General features: G+C 37.0%; 1 protein-coding gene across 3 annotated transcripts in view; it reads right to left on the reverse strand.

Annotated features, from left to right (window-relative positions):
• The window catches only part of TRPC7 (transient receptor potential cation channel subfamily C member 7), a 70,484-nt gene extending 60,340 nt beyond the window's left edge, over positions 1–10,144 (reverse strand). For all 3 annotated transcript variants that reach the window (XM_084535222.1, XM_084535221.1, XM_084535220.1), the window contains exons 1-2: positions 9,855–10,144; positions 1,602–2,379 (exon numbers count right to left, since the gene is read on the reverse strand). In XM_084535222.1, coding sequence (XP_084391348.1) covers positions 1,602–2,379; positions 9,855–9,856 — 780 coding nt within the window. In that variant the 5' untranslated portion in view covers positions 9,857–10,144. The remainder of the gene's footprint in view (positions 1–1,601; positions 2,380–9,854) is intronic.
• Between the last annotated feature and the right edge of the window lie 8,064 nt (positions 10,145–18,208).

The following is an 18,208-nucleotide window of genomic DNA, read 5'->3' on the forward strand; positions in this document are numbered from 1 at the left end:
TTCCTATTTCTGGAAATGTAAATATATTAAAAGAATATGAAAACTTTGAAGTGCACTACTGCTGAGGTACCTCACTAACATACAGAACCTTCTAATAAGGCAATGAAAATTGGAAAACCTTACTGGAAATACAAAAAAAAAAAATTGGAAAAGGATTTTTAATGATTTTCATCTATTGATTTATTCTATTTGTCAGCCTGGGGAGCTGTAGGCTAACCACCATGAGACTATTCAACACTCAAGATCTTGTTTGCTCCCAGAGGATTCATGTATCTGCCAGTGCCAGTCTCAACTATGTTGGCAGCTCTATGAACAAAAGGAAGGATTCTGGTAGACTTGTTTTTTTGCAACAAGCCACTTTTCAGAGATGACAGACATGCAATACGGAGACTTCTCATGCTTCACACAGGATATGTTTTCCTACTAAAAAGAAGCTGGAACATTAATGAGATATTAATGTTGTTAGCTGCTTTTCCAGGACTGAATGTTACATGGGTAAAAACTTTCTTTTAAAATGTTATGTCTTTCCAATTCTGATTCACAAGGGGAAAAAGAGTTTGCAAGATTTTCCCTAATTTTGTTGCCTAAAAAGGTCTGTGGTTTGGGTATTTTTCCCCTATTACAGACTTACTACAAAGTTTCAAGTGTAACAGCTTGAGAGCATGCTTCTTGTCACTCTTTAATTAGAGAGCATAATCTGTATACCTTGAAAGGAAAGCTTTAATGCTTGAATAGCTTACTAAATTGAAAATAATGGATTCCTGACAGGCATCCTGCCCCAGTTTACCCACAACATAGACTTTATTACCCCAGAGTCATTGATCACGAGTGTAGCTGCACAGTAGTTATAAGTCAGAAAACAGTCTTAACTTGATGACTGAGCCACTGAAAATGATTTTTTCCATAATTAATTTATGTTATAAAGGAAGACAACACTATTTATCCCATGTACATGACTTAGTGAAATAATGCAAATGACATTGGATATTTACAAACTCATTATGATAATGCAAATCTTGAAGAACGTGTCAAAGAGTTCTGCAAGTGTCACTGTTATGTTTGGCACGATAATAAACTCCATAACAATCTCTTTATCATTTCCCCCCTCCTTTTTCATGATATTCATCAGTCATCAATTCATCATTCACGCAATTTGAATTGTTTTGCAGAAAAGCAAAAGTGCTGAATTTACACTTTTTGTCATTGTAACACAACTAGATATGCTGAATTCTTAATCAATTAAGACAATCTGTTGATCTTTGTCTCTAAAATAGATTAAAAATCAATTAAGAAAGACTTACCTTTCTTACAGGAAATGGGTCTTCATTTTTGGAATAAAATAATTTGATTTTTATTCCTGCTGCAAGCTAAAGATTCTAAGTAATCACAATAAACAAAATAAAAATTCCAAGTAAGGATGGCTCTGTTAAAATAAGCAATATTCAGTCCCAAATATTTATTATCTGGAGAATGCATATGACAGATTTTATTGCTTCTGTTTCCTCCCCCCAAGACTGCAAGCCAAGACTTGATCAGACATATGAAATATACAGTACTCTGAACACATTCAAACCAAGGATAAAGCCATGGTAGTAAATTACCTTAAATTCAGTTTCAATGTTGGCTAGTCTGGCCAATTCATTGCTTAATTCTAAAGCGGTAAGGACAGGGTCTTCACTGGAAAGAGACAAATAAGCAGCACTGGCTAATCCTTTGTAAGCATTCATTCTTGATCGAGAGTGACTAAAGGAGTCTTTCCTCTGTTTCTCAATACATTCGTTGCACTTGCAAAAATAGTCATGTGGCCTTTCAATCCGTGCGCCTTTTAGTAGTAAGATGTGAACAATTTCATACTCCTGGCAGTGGGCAGCAAGTATGATGGGGGTAATGTCATGGGAGAACCTAGTTCCATCTTCATCATAGGCATAAAAATCATCATCTCTCAGTTCCTGCTCAAGGGGGCTGAGTGTGAGACGTTGCCCTTGTGCAAAGGCTGGATGATTCAATATTGCTTCGACTATGCGCACATATCCTTTACTGATGGCTAACAAAAGTGCATCCCCAACTCGAGCTAGATTCTCCTTTTTGAGGAGGAGCTCCGTCACTTCCAGATGCTCATTGCCTACAGCTAACTGTAGGGCATTTTGTCCCATATAATCAACACAATTAAAGTTCAAGGTTTTGGATTCCTCCAGCATTTTTCGGACAACTGGAATGTTGCCATATTCTGCAGAATCGAGAAAACGTTCCTCTTCTGCAGTCAGGCTGGTGCCTTTCTCATTGAACATGTAGGCTGGACCCCGAATGGCCTGCCTCCGGCCCTTCTCCCGAAGGGTTGTGTGCCTTCGATGCATGTTTTTATAATTGGTGTTTCTCAACCTGCAGGAGAACAGAAAAGAATGTTGGTTTTATTCTTGGAGATTTAGAATTTCACGTAACTTGAAGTAAGGTTAGAAATACCTCATTACTATTTGATCTTACTGGATTTTTATGATATGAAACAGATGTTTAAAATTGTTTAGGATATCTGTGGAATAAATAAGAGTTTTCCTGACAACAGGCAAGTTTTCTTCTGACATACACCCTTCTAGACTTAAACAAGAAATACTGCTTGCTTTTGTGTTACATTATATCATTTTTCTGTTTCCTGATCTAGAGTAGTTCAATGTATGACTGCTTAAATTCTCATGCTAAAATACAGTTGGTAGTTACTCTAAATACAAGTACTCAAATCTAGGGCCCACTACTGTAAAACACAGGTAAAATTCCTGATTTAGGATCATGTCACTTCCCAATAAGCAGTTTTCTGAGAGCTAGTACTGAAAAACAAAAAGACTACAAACAAGATAAAGGAATGAACTGATCAGAAAGGATCATTAGTTTCCGCACTGATTATGTGGTGGAGAAGCCTTCACTTGGAGTAGACGGGTGAAGACAAACTACTCTTATTCCATCTCCACTGAAATCTTCAAAGAAAACTGTTATGTGCAACTGGGCTCCAAGGGGATGTAGACTCCCCCATTGTACAAAATCAAAAGAAATCCTGAATCTCCCTACCTTCTTAAAATTCACACTTTACATTTAGTGCTGTCTCACTGTTAATCTTTACATTTTACTTCAATAACATCTCAACAAAATCCCTTTGTTAGACTCTAAACACATGAAGTTAATTGACACCCCCAAAGAATGCACAGCTTGAGTAAAAAGATAAAAACAAAAACACTTTCACAAATGGCATTTGCACTCAGTCCAATAGCAAGTCCTAAATCACTTGGGTAAAATTTTCAGGAGCATCTAAGCTGTAGCAGGCAGATGTAACAAATAAGCAGGTGTTAATGCTCAGTGGGTGGCAAAGGTTCATCTTTCCATGCTCCATCTGTTCTCCAACTCAGTTTTGACCTTCACTCAATGAAAAGTTCATGTGGTGCTCTGAAAAAAAAAATTACTACTGGAGTTTTAAAGTGGTGTCATGAATGACGAGAAGAAAAGATACCAAGAGACAAAGAGACAAAGTGGAGTAGAAACATTGCTTTCAGTAATGTGTTCTTTGGGAGAAGAAAAAAGTAAAGGAAGCAAGAATAAAAAAAAAAAAAAAAAAAAGAGAGAGAGAGAATATATGAACCCCCAAATACCAGTTTCCAGACACAGAAATTCTTCAGATAGCTGTTCTTATGGAATTAAGATATACACATATATACCTGTCATTTTAACTCTTTTTTTTTTTTTTTTCAGCTGATCCAGGTGAGAAAACTAGTATCAAAGAGAGGTTTATATTTATATATAAATTTTACAGTATTGTTTAACAGCTGCATTAAAATTCAAACAAATCCTAATAAAGCTTTTTTTTTTTTTTTTTTTTTTTTTTTTTTTTTTGTGACTATACAAGGTTGAAAATGAGGTTTATAATTAAGTAAGAACCATTCCCCGTAGGCTTTAATACATCAGTAGAACAACTTGAAAACTGAAAGGAACTGAACATAACATTCCATGCTCCACTGGGAGATAAAATTCTACATGAATCTTAAAATTAATCCCTTCCAGGATGAATAAAAGTTGAGGAAGTACACAAAGATGAGGGGCAGAATAATGGAGGACAAAGAGTTAAATAAATTAATCCTCAAGAGTGCACAAATTTTTTATAGGAGAAAACAGCAGAAGGTAAAATAAAATAAAGTAAAATAAAGTAAAATAAAGTAAAATAAAATAAAATAAAATAAAATAAAATAAAATAAAATAAAATAAAATAAAATAAAATAAAATAAAATAAAATAAAAAATACTGTGCTACTAACATACCTAACATTGAGAAGGAGACAGGGGTCTCTAAAGCAGCAAAATGCCTGGAGTAAAACTGGGACCTCTTTGAAGTTGACTAAACAGGTTCCATTGATTGCAGTGGAGCCCAAATATTACTAACAGCAATTAGCTTTCATCTCACAGCCAGTCTCAGTGAGGTCAAGAAGACTAATGTGCTTAAAATGAACTATTATGAACCATATGCTAAAGTGCTTGTGTAAACTGGAGCCCATGTCCATAGCTATTCAGGACAGCACTTAAGAAACCTGTAAAGGTTAAGAAACAGAAAATTGAAGACTTTCTGAGTTCAAGCAAGATCTTCACACATAAATAAATGCTTTCCATCTGAATTGTGGTTTTGTTCATTGAGGACATACAGTACCCCAAAACACTTTACACATTTTCAGTCTTGGGATTTCCTGGATGTTAAAAGAAATAAAAGAAATATCTTAAAATGTTAAGAACCTCAAAAGGATGATCTGGCAATGGTTCAAACAACTGCTGGAAATTAATCCTTCTCCAGTAGTTGCTCAGTGATCACCCACGAGTGTGGTGGGATTGCAGATGCCTAAATATTTTAGGAAGTTAATCGTGATAGCTACTTCAAGAAAGTGGAATGCCATTGGATTATTCTGATATACAAAAAGAATTTTTATGTTCTAAAATGTTTTATGGTAAGATAACTGGCAAGCTTACATTTATTATTGTATTCAATGGTCAGTACTGGAAGCTCCCCAGAAACATGGAGCATTTCCAGCAGGGAAGAATCTATTAGATATTTTGCCTGCTGTACAAGTATGATTCTTGATATATAGAGAGAGTGACAAAATACATGTTTAAAAAGCCTTTTTATACTGAAATATTATTTCCAAATTAGAATCCAGGCAAGAGATGCACAAATAATCTTATAATGACACCTAAAGTAAACATAAAACTACATAAAATACTACCATTGGCCCATTTCTAAGAGCTTTGCCTGAGGAAAGAGGTTAGAGTTAGGCCTAGAGTTACTTCACACTGGTCTGTTGTATAAGTAACGACATGACAAAAAAGAACCTTCATTTCACTTTCTTCAATCCAGAGACAATGCTGGTTTCAAACACTGTTTCTAGCAACAGAAATTGTGTCAGAAAAAAAAAAAAAAAGGAAACAGAATAGCATACCTGCCCTCCAAAAAGATAATTAATATACAACATTGTTCTTATAATAAATGTTCTGCAGGGATTTCCCACAGCACAGAGTTAATCTCCACTGCTTACAGACAGGGGCAAGAGCACCGTAAATCAGAGGGCTTCACCTCAGGGGAATTATGACCCCCAGTCTTGTTCATGAGCAGGGAAGATCAATATCTCAGCACTGCACTTTATTGTCTTTCTAGAGAGCAGGAGAAGAATAAAAATTTATACTTTTAACTTTAAATGATTTCATGAGAAATGCTCAGCTATCAACTCCTGTTCTGAAAATAAAGTTATAATTACTCTTTGACCTGAACACTGAATCGTGATAGAGAAGTGGCAGTGCAAAGAGTAATATATGCAGTAGCTGAGAATCTTGGAAACCCAAGTCTTCTCTAATGTCATGACTGTACTCGGCACATTTTCTATTCTGCTTTTCAGTTATATGCAGGCAGTTTCAGAAATAATTATATTTACTGAATGTGTGTAATGTGCTCTCTTAAAAAAGTAATTGTAACTTGATTGCATTTATCTTACCATTTTTATTTAAAGGTGGTTTGCATTGAAATGACTCTGCATTTGCATATTTTATTGAGACAGCTAGCGATCAAACTCATCAGGCACTGCAATTAAATATTGTGTTTTTCTAGGAAAGAATGCCAATGTATGCGGTGTTGTTGGAGAGAAAATGTTCTGGGAAAAGGAAACCAAAAATTTCAGGGCCTAAATACTGCCTGCAGCAATGTGCATCCAGCTTTATAAAGCCAACTGAGCCATAATACATCTGGACTCCTGTGGTAAGTGAAGAAGAATAGCCATTTCTGAAAGGTGATTTAGCTCTTAACAAATCATCATCTGGGAGTATCTCAGCTCTTAATTAAAATGACTAAGAATAGATACTTAGAACTTGCACTGAAGTTACCAGGAGCTGAGACACTCAACATCTCACATGGGAACATGGCATAACATGAGGTTTGTTCTTGGTGTGTTGTCACTTGAAAACACTGTTGAAGCTGAAAATCTTACTCTGGCAACAAAACTCTCTTGGTTGAGTGCCATACATGTAGGACAAGGGAAACACAGAGAAGAAACTGGGCTGCTTCATTTTGAGACTACCCTAAAAAATGCTTTTTCTCCTTGGTCACCTCTTTTTCTCTTTTGTCACCTCTCATGTCCCACACAGCATATTCCCATGCAGCATGTTCCCACACAGCAAAAGTAACTCTAGATCAGCAAAACTTCCATCTCAACACCAGGCTTGGAGAAAATGTTCAAAGACACAAATACCTTAAGAGGTTAAATTGGAGTTTTTACAACAGGGCTTTGAACCAGAACTTTAAAAGCATGTAGAACAGGCTGAATGATATCTGGTTGAGTAGATATATCTGAAGTCTGAATAGGTATTGAAATGAATGGGTATTAGGATCCATAGTAATTCTGGAATTCTCAAGTGATGTCACCTTTAAAACGACCAAAAGCCTGAAAATTGAGCAGGGCATTCACAAAGGTGCCTTTAGGAACTTAAGGACTCTGACTAGTCTTTGAATTAAATTTTTGTGAAGAGAGGCTGACAGGATTCTCCCTTGTTCCCTTACAATTAGCCTCTTTGTCTAGAAACTACTACAGAAAACTAGGGTAAGTAACCATTACTATGAGCCACGCGTGGTAAAACAACCATGAGGGGAGGCTTTGATAAAACATATACTGTGTCATGGTGAAAAGTAAATTTTAGCTTTGGAAAGCCATTCTCAGACATAACCCTTGGTTCTTGTGCAGCCTCAGAAACTGTCAGAATGAAATTTTACTTGTTATTTTTCTTTCTACTTACACCAATGTTTATAAAAAGAATCTGGGCACAGAAAGGCTGTAGAATCCCTGAGGCCTCTTTGGAATTGCCACAGCTATTATATATCAAATGGAACATTTTTTCCCTATTAGCCCTTCCACAAAGAAATTCTGTTCACTGAAGCCATGCTATAACCATGAAGAAAAAATAAGGGAACAAAGCTCTACAAGTAGACACAAATCGATATATAGAAATTAACACATTTAAAACAGTGAATAAAATGGCTCTGAACAAAAATAGTAAGATGTTGTACCTTTTGGTTAAAAAATTAACAATATATTTTGTAGGAGACTCCAGACTTCAGGTGAGGAACACAGACTGAACACAAACTGCAAATATTTATTATAGTATATGCAACAGGGTACTCTGGAGTTCCAAGTGCTGTGTAGGCATATGTTATCAGATCTCTCTGAGATCTTTATTTTCTCTAGTATCTTAAATAAACTCTCTAAGTCTTACTTTAAGTCAGGACATTATCCTTTAAGACAAAAGTTTTAAGTGTTGTTTTTTATATATTGTTGACTTACTATGTATACAGCTGAATATCATTTGGGATAGCTGGCTTGGATTTAGAACAGTTAATTCTGAAGCTTTCTATGCTTTGAAATGCAAAAGTACCTTTCTATTTAGTCTTGAGATAGCTAAAACTGTTACAGTACTACTAAAAACTTGGTCATTCTGCATACATATCCAAGGACAATTAATAGACTATTTTAGTTCTATTCAGGCTGGGGGTTGTGGGGGTGGGCGGTGTGCACATACCCAATAAATATTGCAGATATTCATTCCTTTGCAGAGTAGTCCTACAAAGCAGTTGCAGGAAGCTGTATTCCCAACAGCTCCTATAGATAAAGGAAAATGATATTTCAAGGTCAGTCTCTGAAAAGAGGCCTCTTTACTTGTGGAAGTACAGGTGCAGACAGCAAAGCCACACCTTCTGAAATCCCTTTGATAAATGCTATGGTGAGATACATTCAGGCAGAAAAAAAAAAAAAAAAGTCTTTCACATCATTAAAGGACATTGATGAATGACACACACTAACAGTCTCATAATCTTCTTGTCATGAAGCATGAGGTCTGAGGCTAATACCCCCAAAACACTGAGAGAGAACTAAAGCTTTATTGACACGTAAATTTTCATGTTCTCTCTGAAGTCTAGTAGAAGGGATCCAACTCTTCCCTGTGGCTTGAAAAAAAAAGGAAATGGAATTTGACTTTTACCAGACATCTTTCACAGAAAAACAAAAATGAAACCAAAATAATAATAATAATAATAATAATAATAATAATAATAAACAACACAACAAAATAAACACCCACCACTTCTTAGCTGTTTTCCCCTCACAAACTAAAAATAAGCATGTTGTTTCCCTTTCCAAAGCAAAGTCACTCACCAACACAAGTCTTTTACATCAAAAGAGATCATGAAATAATCACCTTGGTTCTTGTGTTAAATTTCCTCTTGTTTTTATAATCTATTTACTGTGTTTTGTTTTTTTTTTTTTTTTTTTTCTTTTTTTCTTTTTTTTTCCCCTTCCTTATTTTTCCTTCATATATAGAGTAGTGAAAATGACTGATTATTGCAAAGGTATAATGGACCTCTTATGAGATATATCAAAATCAAGTCTACTATTACATTACCTCCAGCTGTCCATTCATTAACATTTTTAGCCACCAAATGAACTATCAAGAAGAGAATCTGTCCTTTAAAATAAAAATCTGGCTAGTTGAACTAGGAATGATTTATCCTCACCGTTGAAGTACTTTAAAAGTCAGTCTTAGATCACACCCAGAACACAACAGAGGAATACCTGTTCATTCATAATTTTTTACTACTGATGACAGCAACGAAAATTGTTTCTAATTGTGCAAGCAGGGGGCACTGTAATGCTGAATTTCAACAAACTCTTCCATTAAAAAGAAAAAAAAAAGGGTCTGAAAAGAAATGAAAATCTCAGTTCTCAGTGTATTTCATTTTCCCCTATTGCTGCACCCTTTTTACTTGATATTTATTTGCTTGATACTTAATACGACTGGAAAAAAAATATAGAGAAAGACTCCTGACACTCAGACCCAGCAAGCTGAAACAGGCATGATATAATGTCCAAAATTAACATCTGTCATTTTTCCCCCTTTTGTGTTGGTCAAACTATTTCCAGGATGAATAAACCCTTTTAAAAAAAATCACCCAGCTACAAGAGATGACAACAGCATGGCTCCAAACCATGTGGCCAGCAACAAACACCAAGCCCTTTCGAGGTACACCAAGACCAAACAGATTTGCACAAATTCCAAGGCTAGAAAGCCGAACCGATTTTATCCACAGCCACCCACCCCGCTCAGCACCAGCCCAGACCCAGGCTCGTAGGAAACCAAGCTGCACCGAGACATGTCCAACCCCAACAAAACTTCCCGGAGCACAACTAGGGGCCGACACTGGAGCCAGGGCGCTTCTCAGACGAACCGAAAATCGAGCCGGTTCTGGATGAGGCAGAGCCCGGGGGCTCCTAGCCTCTCGGCTTAGGTGTAGCAGCTTACATGTGCGCGTCGGGGCCGGGTCCGCTTCACCCTAGAGGCGCGGGGCGCTGCGCGGAGCTGCGCGGGCGCGGCCCCCCATGGCGGCGCTGTCCGTGGTGCTGAACCGGAGCTGTCCGTGGTGCTGAACCGGAGCTGTCCGTGGTGCTGAACTGGATCTGTCCGTGGTGCTGGAGCAGAGCTCAGCCGTGCCGGACGGGGCGGGAGCTGTCCACGCTGCTGCAGCCGCCGGCGGCTCGATGAAGGCGGCTCCTCATCATCATCCCCTCCGCGCGGCTGGGGCAGAGCTCCCCGGGAGAGCCGTGGATTCGCTTCCCGATGGAAGAGCCTGCTGCTGCGAGGTTGGCATGTGGGTTGCGTTGTCCTCCCCGCCCTCCCTCCCTTCCCACGCCGTCCTCCTCTTGTAGGTGTGGATTCAGTGTGTTTTTTTTTGTTGTTTTTTTTTTTGTTTGTTTGTTTGTTTTCTTTTTGTTTTTTTTTTTTTCAGGGCGCCCCCTCCTCGTCCGGAGCTCAGCAAGTGCCCTCGCGCCCTTCCAAGGGCTGCCCTAGAGGAGGCGTGGCGAGAGAGCCCTCCTGGAGAGGGCAGAGCTGCCTCTGGGCCGCCCAGCTGGGCGGGGGGCTCTGCTGGGGTCTCTCCCTCTCACACGCTGCACGTCTGCCTCATTTGACCGTGCCACCCCCTCTGCTTCTCCGTCTTCCGGGCACAGGTTGAGATCGGTTTTCTGTCTTTAGACAGCTTGTCTCTTAGGGGGGCCGCCCAAGGAAATGTGTGTATGTGATGGGGGGAAGTAAGGGAGGAGGGAGAAAGTGAAACCAACAAACAAACAAAACAATCAATGCAATCAATCCCCTCTCTCCCCTGACAGAGGAGGGCCACCAGAACAACAGCTCCAGACTGTACCCAGGATCTCTGTGTAAAGCAGCCTTCTGCACTCTCTCCTGAATGGTAACAGCTGACATGTTCACTGGAACCCCTCCCAGGATATTTCCACAATCTCCCATTTAATGCCAGCCATATGGGTCCATCCAAGGCCATGACATTTATTGTCCTTCCCCATCAGTGCTGTTCCCATCTGACCCTTGCTACAGAGACACAAGTATCCCCATCACAGAATACACTCCAGTGAAATTACCACATAAACCAGCCCACCTCACGTGGTATGTCCTGTTCCACATAAAATTGTGATGATAAACTTCAGCAAATTTCAGATATATGTTTAAAAAAAAGTTTAAATTTCTCCATGTTAGCTTAGACTCTCATTCAACACAACTGAATGTGTATTTAACTTTAAGCACCTGCTCAAATCCATACTTATTCGCTATATTACTTTGAGCACATATCTAAAGCCACACGTGCATGCATGTGACTGTATCACAAATATGAAGAATAGAGCTGTCGTCTGTACTGTCATCTGTTCTTTACAGTCTGAATTCTGTTGATTCTGCAGGTCAGGGTCATGCTAGGAGTCAGAAACATCACAGTACAACAACTTTTCTTTCATTTTCATTTATACAACAGCAGCTGTATCCTTGTTAAACATATCTCAGCAGAAGTCTGTGAAAGGCTACATGCTTACAATTGCCTTATTAACCCCTGCCCTGTACAATCCATACCTTACCTTTCAGTTCATCTCCAGTTCCATTGTATCTTCCCAAACTTTACATAAGCTTTCTAGACTTTTCCTAACTCTCTTTACCCTATTTGTATTTTTAAGTGGTTGCTTGTTTCTACTAATGTTTTAGATGTAAAAAATCATTGTTTCTTTTCTCCTCAAGGTACAGGTTAAGGGTGAGTTGCCAGATGGACACTTTTACATTTGAGCATGTATTAATTTAGTATTCAACACTTCCCTTTTCCCTTCTGAATCCTTTCCCTCTGCTGTCTTTTCTAATCAGATTTTATGCAACACTTCCTGCACATTTCCAAAATATGTTTGGTTAAAATCCCTATGGACATTTTTCCCCATGATACCTTCTCATTCTGCATTCCACTCTAATTGCATTTAAAAGTCAGAACATATGTCTTACTCTCACAAAGATGTCCCATCTTAACATTTCCACTGATGTCTTCTGAATTACTTATATCTCAGTTAAATATTATTCCCTCCAGAAGTATCATATAACAAGACAAATTCAGAAGCATTCAGTAAAGTAATATTTTTCTTGATCATAGATGATATAGAAACCAATGACCAACAAGAGAATATTTCCAATATAACATTTACTTATTTATTTTTGTCCCAGTAGAGTTATTTATGTTATTTATTTATTTCCTTTCCAGACCTTCCCAATTTTTCATAACATTCTGTTTGTCTTTTTGTTCCTCTGTAAGTTGTTGTAATTCCAAGGAAAAAGGATTTTACTGTAATTACATAATAAAGAATTTTTACATTTGTTATTACAGAAATCTCTCTGTACTCTGTAAAATGAAATAAATACCTATAGAGAAAGAACTTCACAAATTAAAAAAAAAAAAAAAAAAAAGAAAAGAAAAAAAAGAATACAATTGTGTGATTATTACAAAATGACATTCCCATATTTTTATTTCCATTCAAGTATCCCTATGGATAAGAGTATGGATAAGAGTGTGCCCTAAAACACTGTCCATAAAGAAAATCAACATATGACTGATTTTTAGCTCATTTTAGCAAGAATTAATAAACACATTGAAGAGCTGAAATAAGAGCCCTTAAGAATAAGCTACCCATCTCTTAGAGTAAAAATCTCAAAACAGTCAATATTCAAGAGGGGAAAAGGACATAAAATAAAACTAGATATTCTGTCTAAGAACAAAAACATAATGAGAAATCTCAGATTTTTTTGTTTTCTAAGCAAAACAAAAATAAACCATTATAAAATTACAACTTTAAAAAAAAAAAATCAATTAATTATAGATCAAAGGAGATATTTTTGCTTCCATGACAGAAAATTACTTCATGCTTACTTTCATTATCTGATTCTAGATTGTAATCTGTAAATATAAAGCCATTTCAAAATGGAAAATAAATGCAAATATTATCATATTTTAAAAGTAATATTTAAACATGTTTTGAAGAATAGACATTCCATGTGAAATGATATGTCTACACTAACCTTTCATTTCTGCTTCAGATTTTGAGCACAAGAATATTATTTGACTTTTCAACCCCCAGAAGTACGCACTGTTCCTAGTTCTTCTAAAATACTGTATTCTTGATGCCTCATAAGAGGTGAACACAACTTCTACCAGTGGCATTCCAAACCCTCAGCTGTGCCATACTTACCCTGTAGATAGCTGAAGCAATCAGAGAATAGAAGCATGATATCAAAGCTGTTTTTCTCCACTCCCACTTTTCATCAGGGGTAATTTAGAGTAGCTCACTGTTGCAGGTTAATTCAGAGTAGCTCTGAACTCCCACAGGGATCATCACTAAGGCTGACAAGCAGGAGTTTGCAAGTCTTCACTATGGCCAGTGTGATTCTGATGAGTCTCATGCAGAGACAAGCTCCTGGGAGCTACTCTTCACATTTTCTCTCTTTACAGGGGAAATCAGATAACATTTTGGGATAGCTTTTCAATTCCTTCAAGCGTTTCAAGAGGCCAAAAAAACAGAACCAAGATTAACTGTGCTTGTCTAAAATAAGCTTTTCCATCTCAATTTTCAAACACTGAAAACAATACACAATGTATGACAGATAATAATCAACTTCATTCAATTTTACTTTAGTTTAAAAAAGTCTTAGGTAATAACCCAAGTTATAAAATGGAAAAGCTTAGCCCTTGAAATCAGTGTTTCCATTAAATTTTCACTTTAATACTTGCAAACACAGAGGGTTCAAGCTGTATTTGTGACATTCAAGGCAGTACACTTAAGCACCAATATTGTCAACTTTTGCAGTTAGCAGCCTGTATGTCCTAAAGTATCCTACTTTTCCTGGGCCTGAAAGACAACATCTGAAAATACATTTCTGAACCTAACTTTGTTTTGGCCTTTCTTCCTCTCTGAAACATTATTGTAAACAGTGTTATCACCAGACCAAGCTTGTCTAAAACACAGCTGCTTATGGATGCTGGTGTGATGCCAGTACTCTCAGAGTTATCAGCTAATGCAAGCTAGCTGAAGGTGAACTTCCCAGCAGTACTTCAAAAACTTTTAATCTCAATAACATAAATTGGTAAATAGTTATTTAAGATCTCTCAGAAACAAAAAAAGTTGGTAGAAACTGTCGTCCAGGACTGTCAGTAACTAGTCAAAAGCAGTATGCTTGGAAATAGTAAAGCCTGAGCAGCAGTAGAGAGAGAGAGAGATCATGCAATGGTGTCTTTTCACTTTAAGATAAAGACAGTGATAAAGGATCAGTTCATACACACATCAATCTCGGTACCTGAAGAAAATAACTCCCAAAGTAACTAACAATTTCATATGGGAGACCACAGTCCCTCTTTGTTCTCTTTAGAATCAACAGGAGGAATCAAAAAGATAAAGGTTTTGGGTAGGCAGGTCCAGCACTACAAGCTGATGACAGAAAGATTTAGTAAGTGCGCCAAATTTAGCCTGGAGAAATGCCAGACATTTTCCAAAGTGCTTCACATAATGTATCTACTCATTGATAGAACAAAAGTGAAAACTAGCAAAGATGCCAGCTCAGTTAAGAAAACCACTAGTAAATTCCTTGTTCACAGTCTTCTGAATGAAGTTAACATGCTCCATAGGCACTGTATTTAACTCATTCCTTCTGTCTTTCATCTCTAATAATTTTTCTGACCTTCAAACAATATCCACAAAAGAATAGGTATTCCATATTACATTCTATTGTTTTTAGCACGCAGCTTGGATTTGTGGGCCCCTTGTCTCATTCTGCCTTTTCAGGACAGAAGAAAATATAAGGAAAGAAAATATGAGACAGCACAATCCTTCTGCCAGTGTCCACATTGGCTTTGTCAGGTTCACATATAGTGAACACTGTGAGAGTATTAGACAAGAAAAGCATCACACGACTACAGTAGCTTCCTCAGCTTCCCCCAGAAGCTAAAACAGAATTTCTCACTGGCACCCTTCTCAGCTTCTGGTATTTCAAAACAAAATACTATTTTATTTTTATTTTTATTTTTTTTTTGTCTATATGACTTAGCTCCTTTTAGCAAAGTCTGCATTAGTATCATCATTGTGCTATGAAATGTGACTAGCTCATGAGACATTTTTCAGTGACTCTATTAACAGTATTTTTAAGTGTCCCCTGGTTTGATACATGCATAAATCAAATATAATGGTAGTAATGGTGTGCCAAAATGGAACTGGCTTGTGGTTGCATCCCAGCAAAGCTGGGAAATTTCTTGATCCTGGTAATTACAAGATGGGGATATGGGGGATGGCTATGAAAAATTCAAATCCTCCAAACATCTTCATTACAAAGAGGGAAACTCATTTTGTCACCAACACTACCAGCTTTCCCACACATTAATGCTAAAAAGGAATTAATAGTCTATATGTGGTATTGAGGGCAGAACCTGAAGCAAACCTCAGGACAAACTACACAAACAAAACCTTTTCCAAAACTTGAGCAGATTCACATTAATCTGCTTTATTGTGGAGTGAATAAGGTATTTCTCTTCTTAAAATCTTCACTCATGAGTGTATCAAGGTGGTGGTGGGAAGGGGGTTGAGGATCTCAGTCTTTTGTTGAAAAACAATTTCAGAACATCTGAAACACATTTTTACACTTATGTAAATTTTGGCAGTGTGAGGAAAGAATCAGAAATGTTGAAATGTGTTTAGGATGACTCAAAGGCTGAGGATTCATTTCATGCAACTGTTATCATCTAAAAGCATTCAGGCATCCTCTTTTGTCAATGACCAGAAATAGTTTGCAAAAAAAATAGACATTTTCTATGCCTTCTGAAATACTATAATAAAGAATATCCATGTTGTAGATGTACTTAAAGTCCTTACCTTCAGTGATTAAAAATAAATAAATAAAATAAAATAAAATATAATCCTGAGAGAGACTAGATTGATAGCTTTCTGGTTATATTTCCTAATTTAGCAAAGACTATTTTTCTTTCAAAGGCAAGTTTATTTGTCCAGTGAGATAACTCTGGATGACTCTGTCTGGAAAACACCCTCGCAAAGTAGGTATTACATAAACATTAATCTGAAGACTACTTTAAATAGTTATTAGTATTAGATACATGATACCTAGCTTCCTAGGTTGAATTGTGTTACATGCTGCAAGTGAAGAAATACTAAAGATAAATTCACCTCAGATCTCTTTCTGAAGGCTAGAAATCCATTACTTGTCTTAAACCCCTATTTCTATTTTGGCTACTGCCTTTGCTTGCTCAGTCTTGGACAAGAAAAACTCAAGAAAGGAACAGAGCTTGTCCTCTTCCTTTGCCTCATCTTTTGTACTCTAATTCAATGCTTCAATTATATAAGCTATCGGTTATCACTTTCAATTCAGTCCCTGCTGAAATGAAGAGAGCCCAGAAATAGGTGTTTTAAGCTCACAATGGGTTCTTATATTTGGATTAAGAAGTTGCAACCTTCTCATCAGCTATAGTTCTATCACAGATTCAGTACAGGCAATGTGCAGAATGAACCTGAAGTACATATCCCAGTATGTCACAGGATGCTCTCAGAAATGGGAAGCATCAGATTCAGCACAAGAATTTTTTTTTTTTTAACTCTGCCATAACATAACAGTTCAGACACTGTGTTGCACACATCTACTCAGGCATCTTAGGTGTGAAATTTTACACCTCTAAAATGTCGTGATTATTAGTAATAATCCACATATGGGTATTACTAAGGTTCTTGCTTAGTATCCAACCAAACCAAAGACAAGACAGCTCTTTGGCATCTATTTAGCAACCTGAGGATGAAGGGGTTAAATACCCTACAAAATCCTTCAGCATCAGTTCAACTGGGGGCCAACATAATCTGACTAATATCATTAGTCCAGGCTATGCATTGCAGTAAATCAGTGTACATGCTAATTGACTTCATTTTTTTTTCTGTTCTATTGCATTTACTACCCAGGGGTAGTAAGATGTACTTTCTTTTGCTCACGTGCCTGGAAAACATATTTCTTGCTTTTTATTATTCTAGGAAATTAACTTTGTGAATGAGCCCCTCAGAGCATTTGAAATGTACAATACACTTTATTTTGAAGGCAGCATAATTTGAGCACCCTTGAAACTGCACATTTTGTTTCAAGATAAAAACAAAATGTCAATACTGTCACCTTTGAGAGTCAGGCAAAATAGGTCTTTCATTTCACTATGGCAAGTACAGTTGTGAGTCACTTACAGTTATACTTGGCATGCTCCTATTTTGCAAGGAAGGATACAAGAATATCAGATTTACAAACAGACATGATATGCCATCACAAAAAGGTGGCAAGAACATTACATACTTTTCAAGCAGTGCTGAAGGATCTGGAAGTCTCTCTGGTCTTTCACATTCTGAATTTCACGTCATATTTTTGTGAACCTAACGGGTAGGATAAATACATCGTGCTTATACTGTGATTTCTAATCTATGTAGTAATCAACTGTGACATTTAAGACTCTTGATGACTGAACCTTCAGAAACTTTGACTTGGTGGTTGATAGGTGAAAAACATGCAAACATTTTGAGCAAAGGAAGATTGACTAGCACACTTAAAAGAAAAAAAAAATAATAAAATAGAAGCATTGTTTCTAAAATGCAGTGTGCTGAGTATAAGGCAACATAAAATATAGCACACTGTGACCAGAACAGTAATTCATTCTAGAACACACCTGTGGTTATTTAACATCTTTTTTAACATCTTTGCTGTGCACATCCTTCCCCGCAGAAAGGGATGACACCAACTAAAGGACACGATTAGGAGAACATTTTCTTCTTTTTTAACTAGACATTTATTTGGGGAAAAAAAAAAAAATAAAATTTTGGCCATTGAAACCATGGTGAAAAGAAGGTTCTCTGTGTCCTTTATTTTCCTTTCTGATGCCATTAAGCCTGACTTAGAGATCAGATACATTATTTACTCTTCAAACAGTGCCCAAACTATGCAGGGAGGTTAAAAGACTGGTGCATTTGTGGAATGAGCAGAAAAAAAAATGAAAGAAGAATCCTTTTTCTCAGCCATAGGTCAGGTAGATGATACTCTGACAATGTAGGTTTTAGTTTCCCGGTGTCTGATAGCAATTTTTATTTTTTTCCCACTAGTCTTTGCTTTTAGAGGAGCAGGTTGTTTTATGCTCCTCTAACCTGCTTTGTTTTGATTATATATGAGCCTTCTCATTAGGCTCCTTTTTAATTTTCTCTCCAAATTAAAACAATAAGCCCAAAGCATGAAATTTATGGGGTCATACATACTTCATACTTATACTA

The sequence above is a fragment of the Aythya ferina genome, assembly GCF_964211825.1.
Source record: "Aythya ferina genome assembly, chromosome: 14".
In the NCBI taxonomy this organism is placed as follows: domain Eukaryota; kingdom Metazoa; phylum Chordata; class Aves; order Anseriformes; family Anatidae; genus Aythya; species Aythya ferina.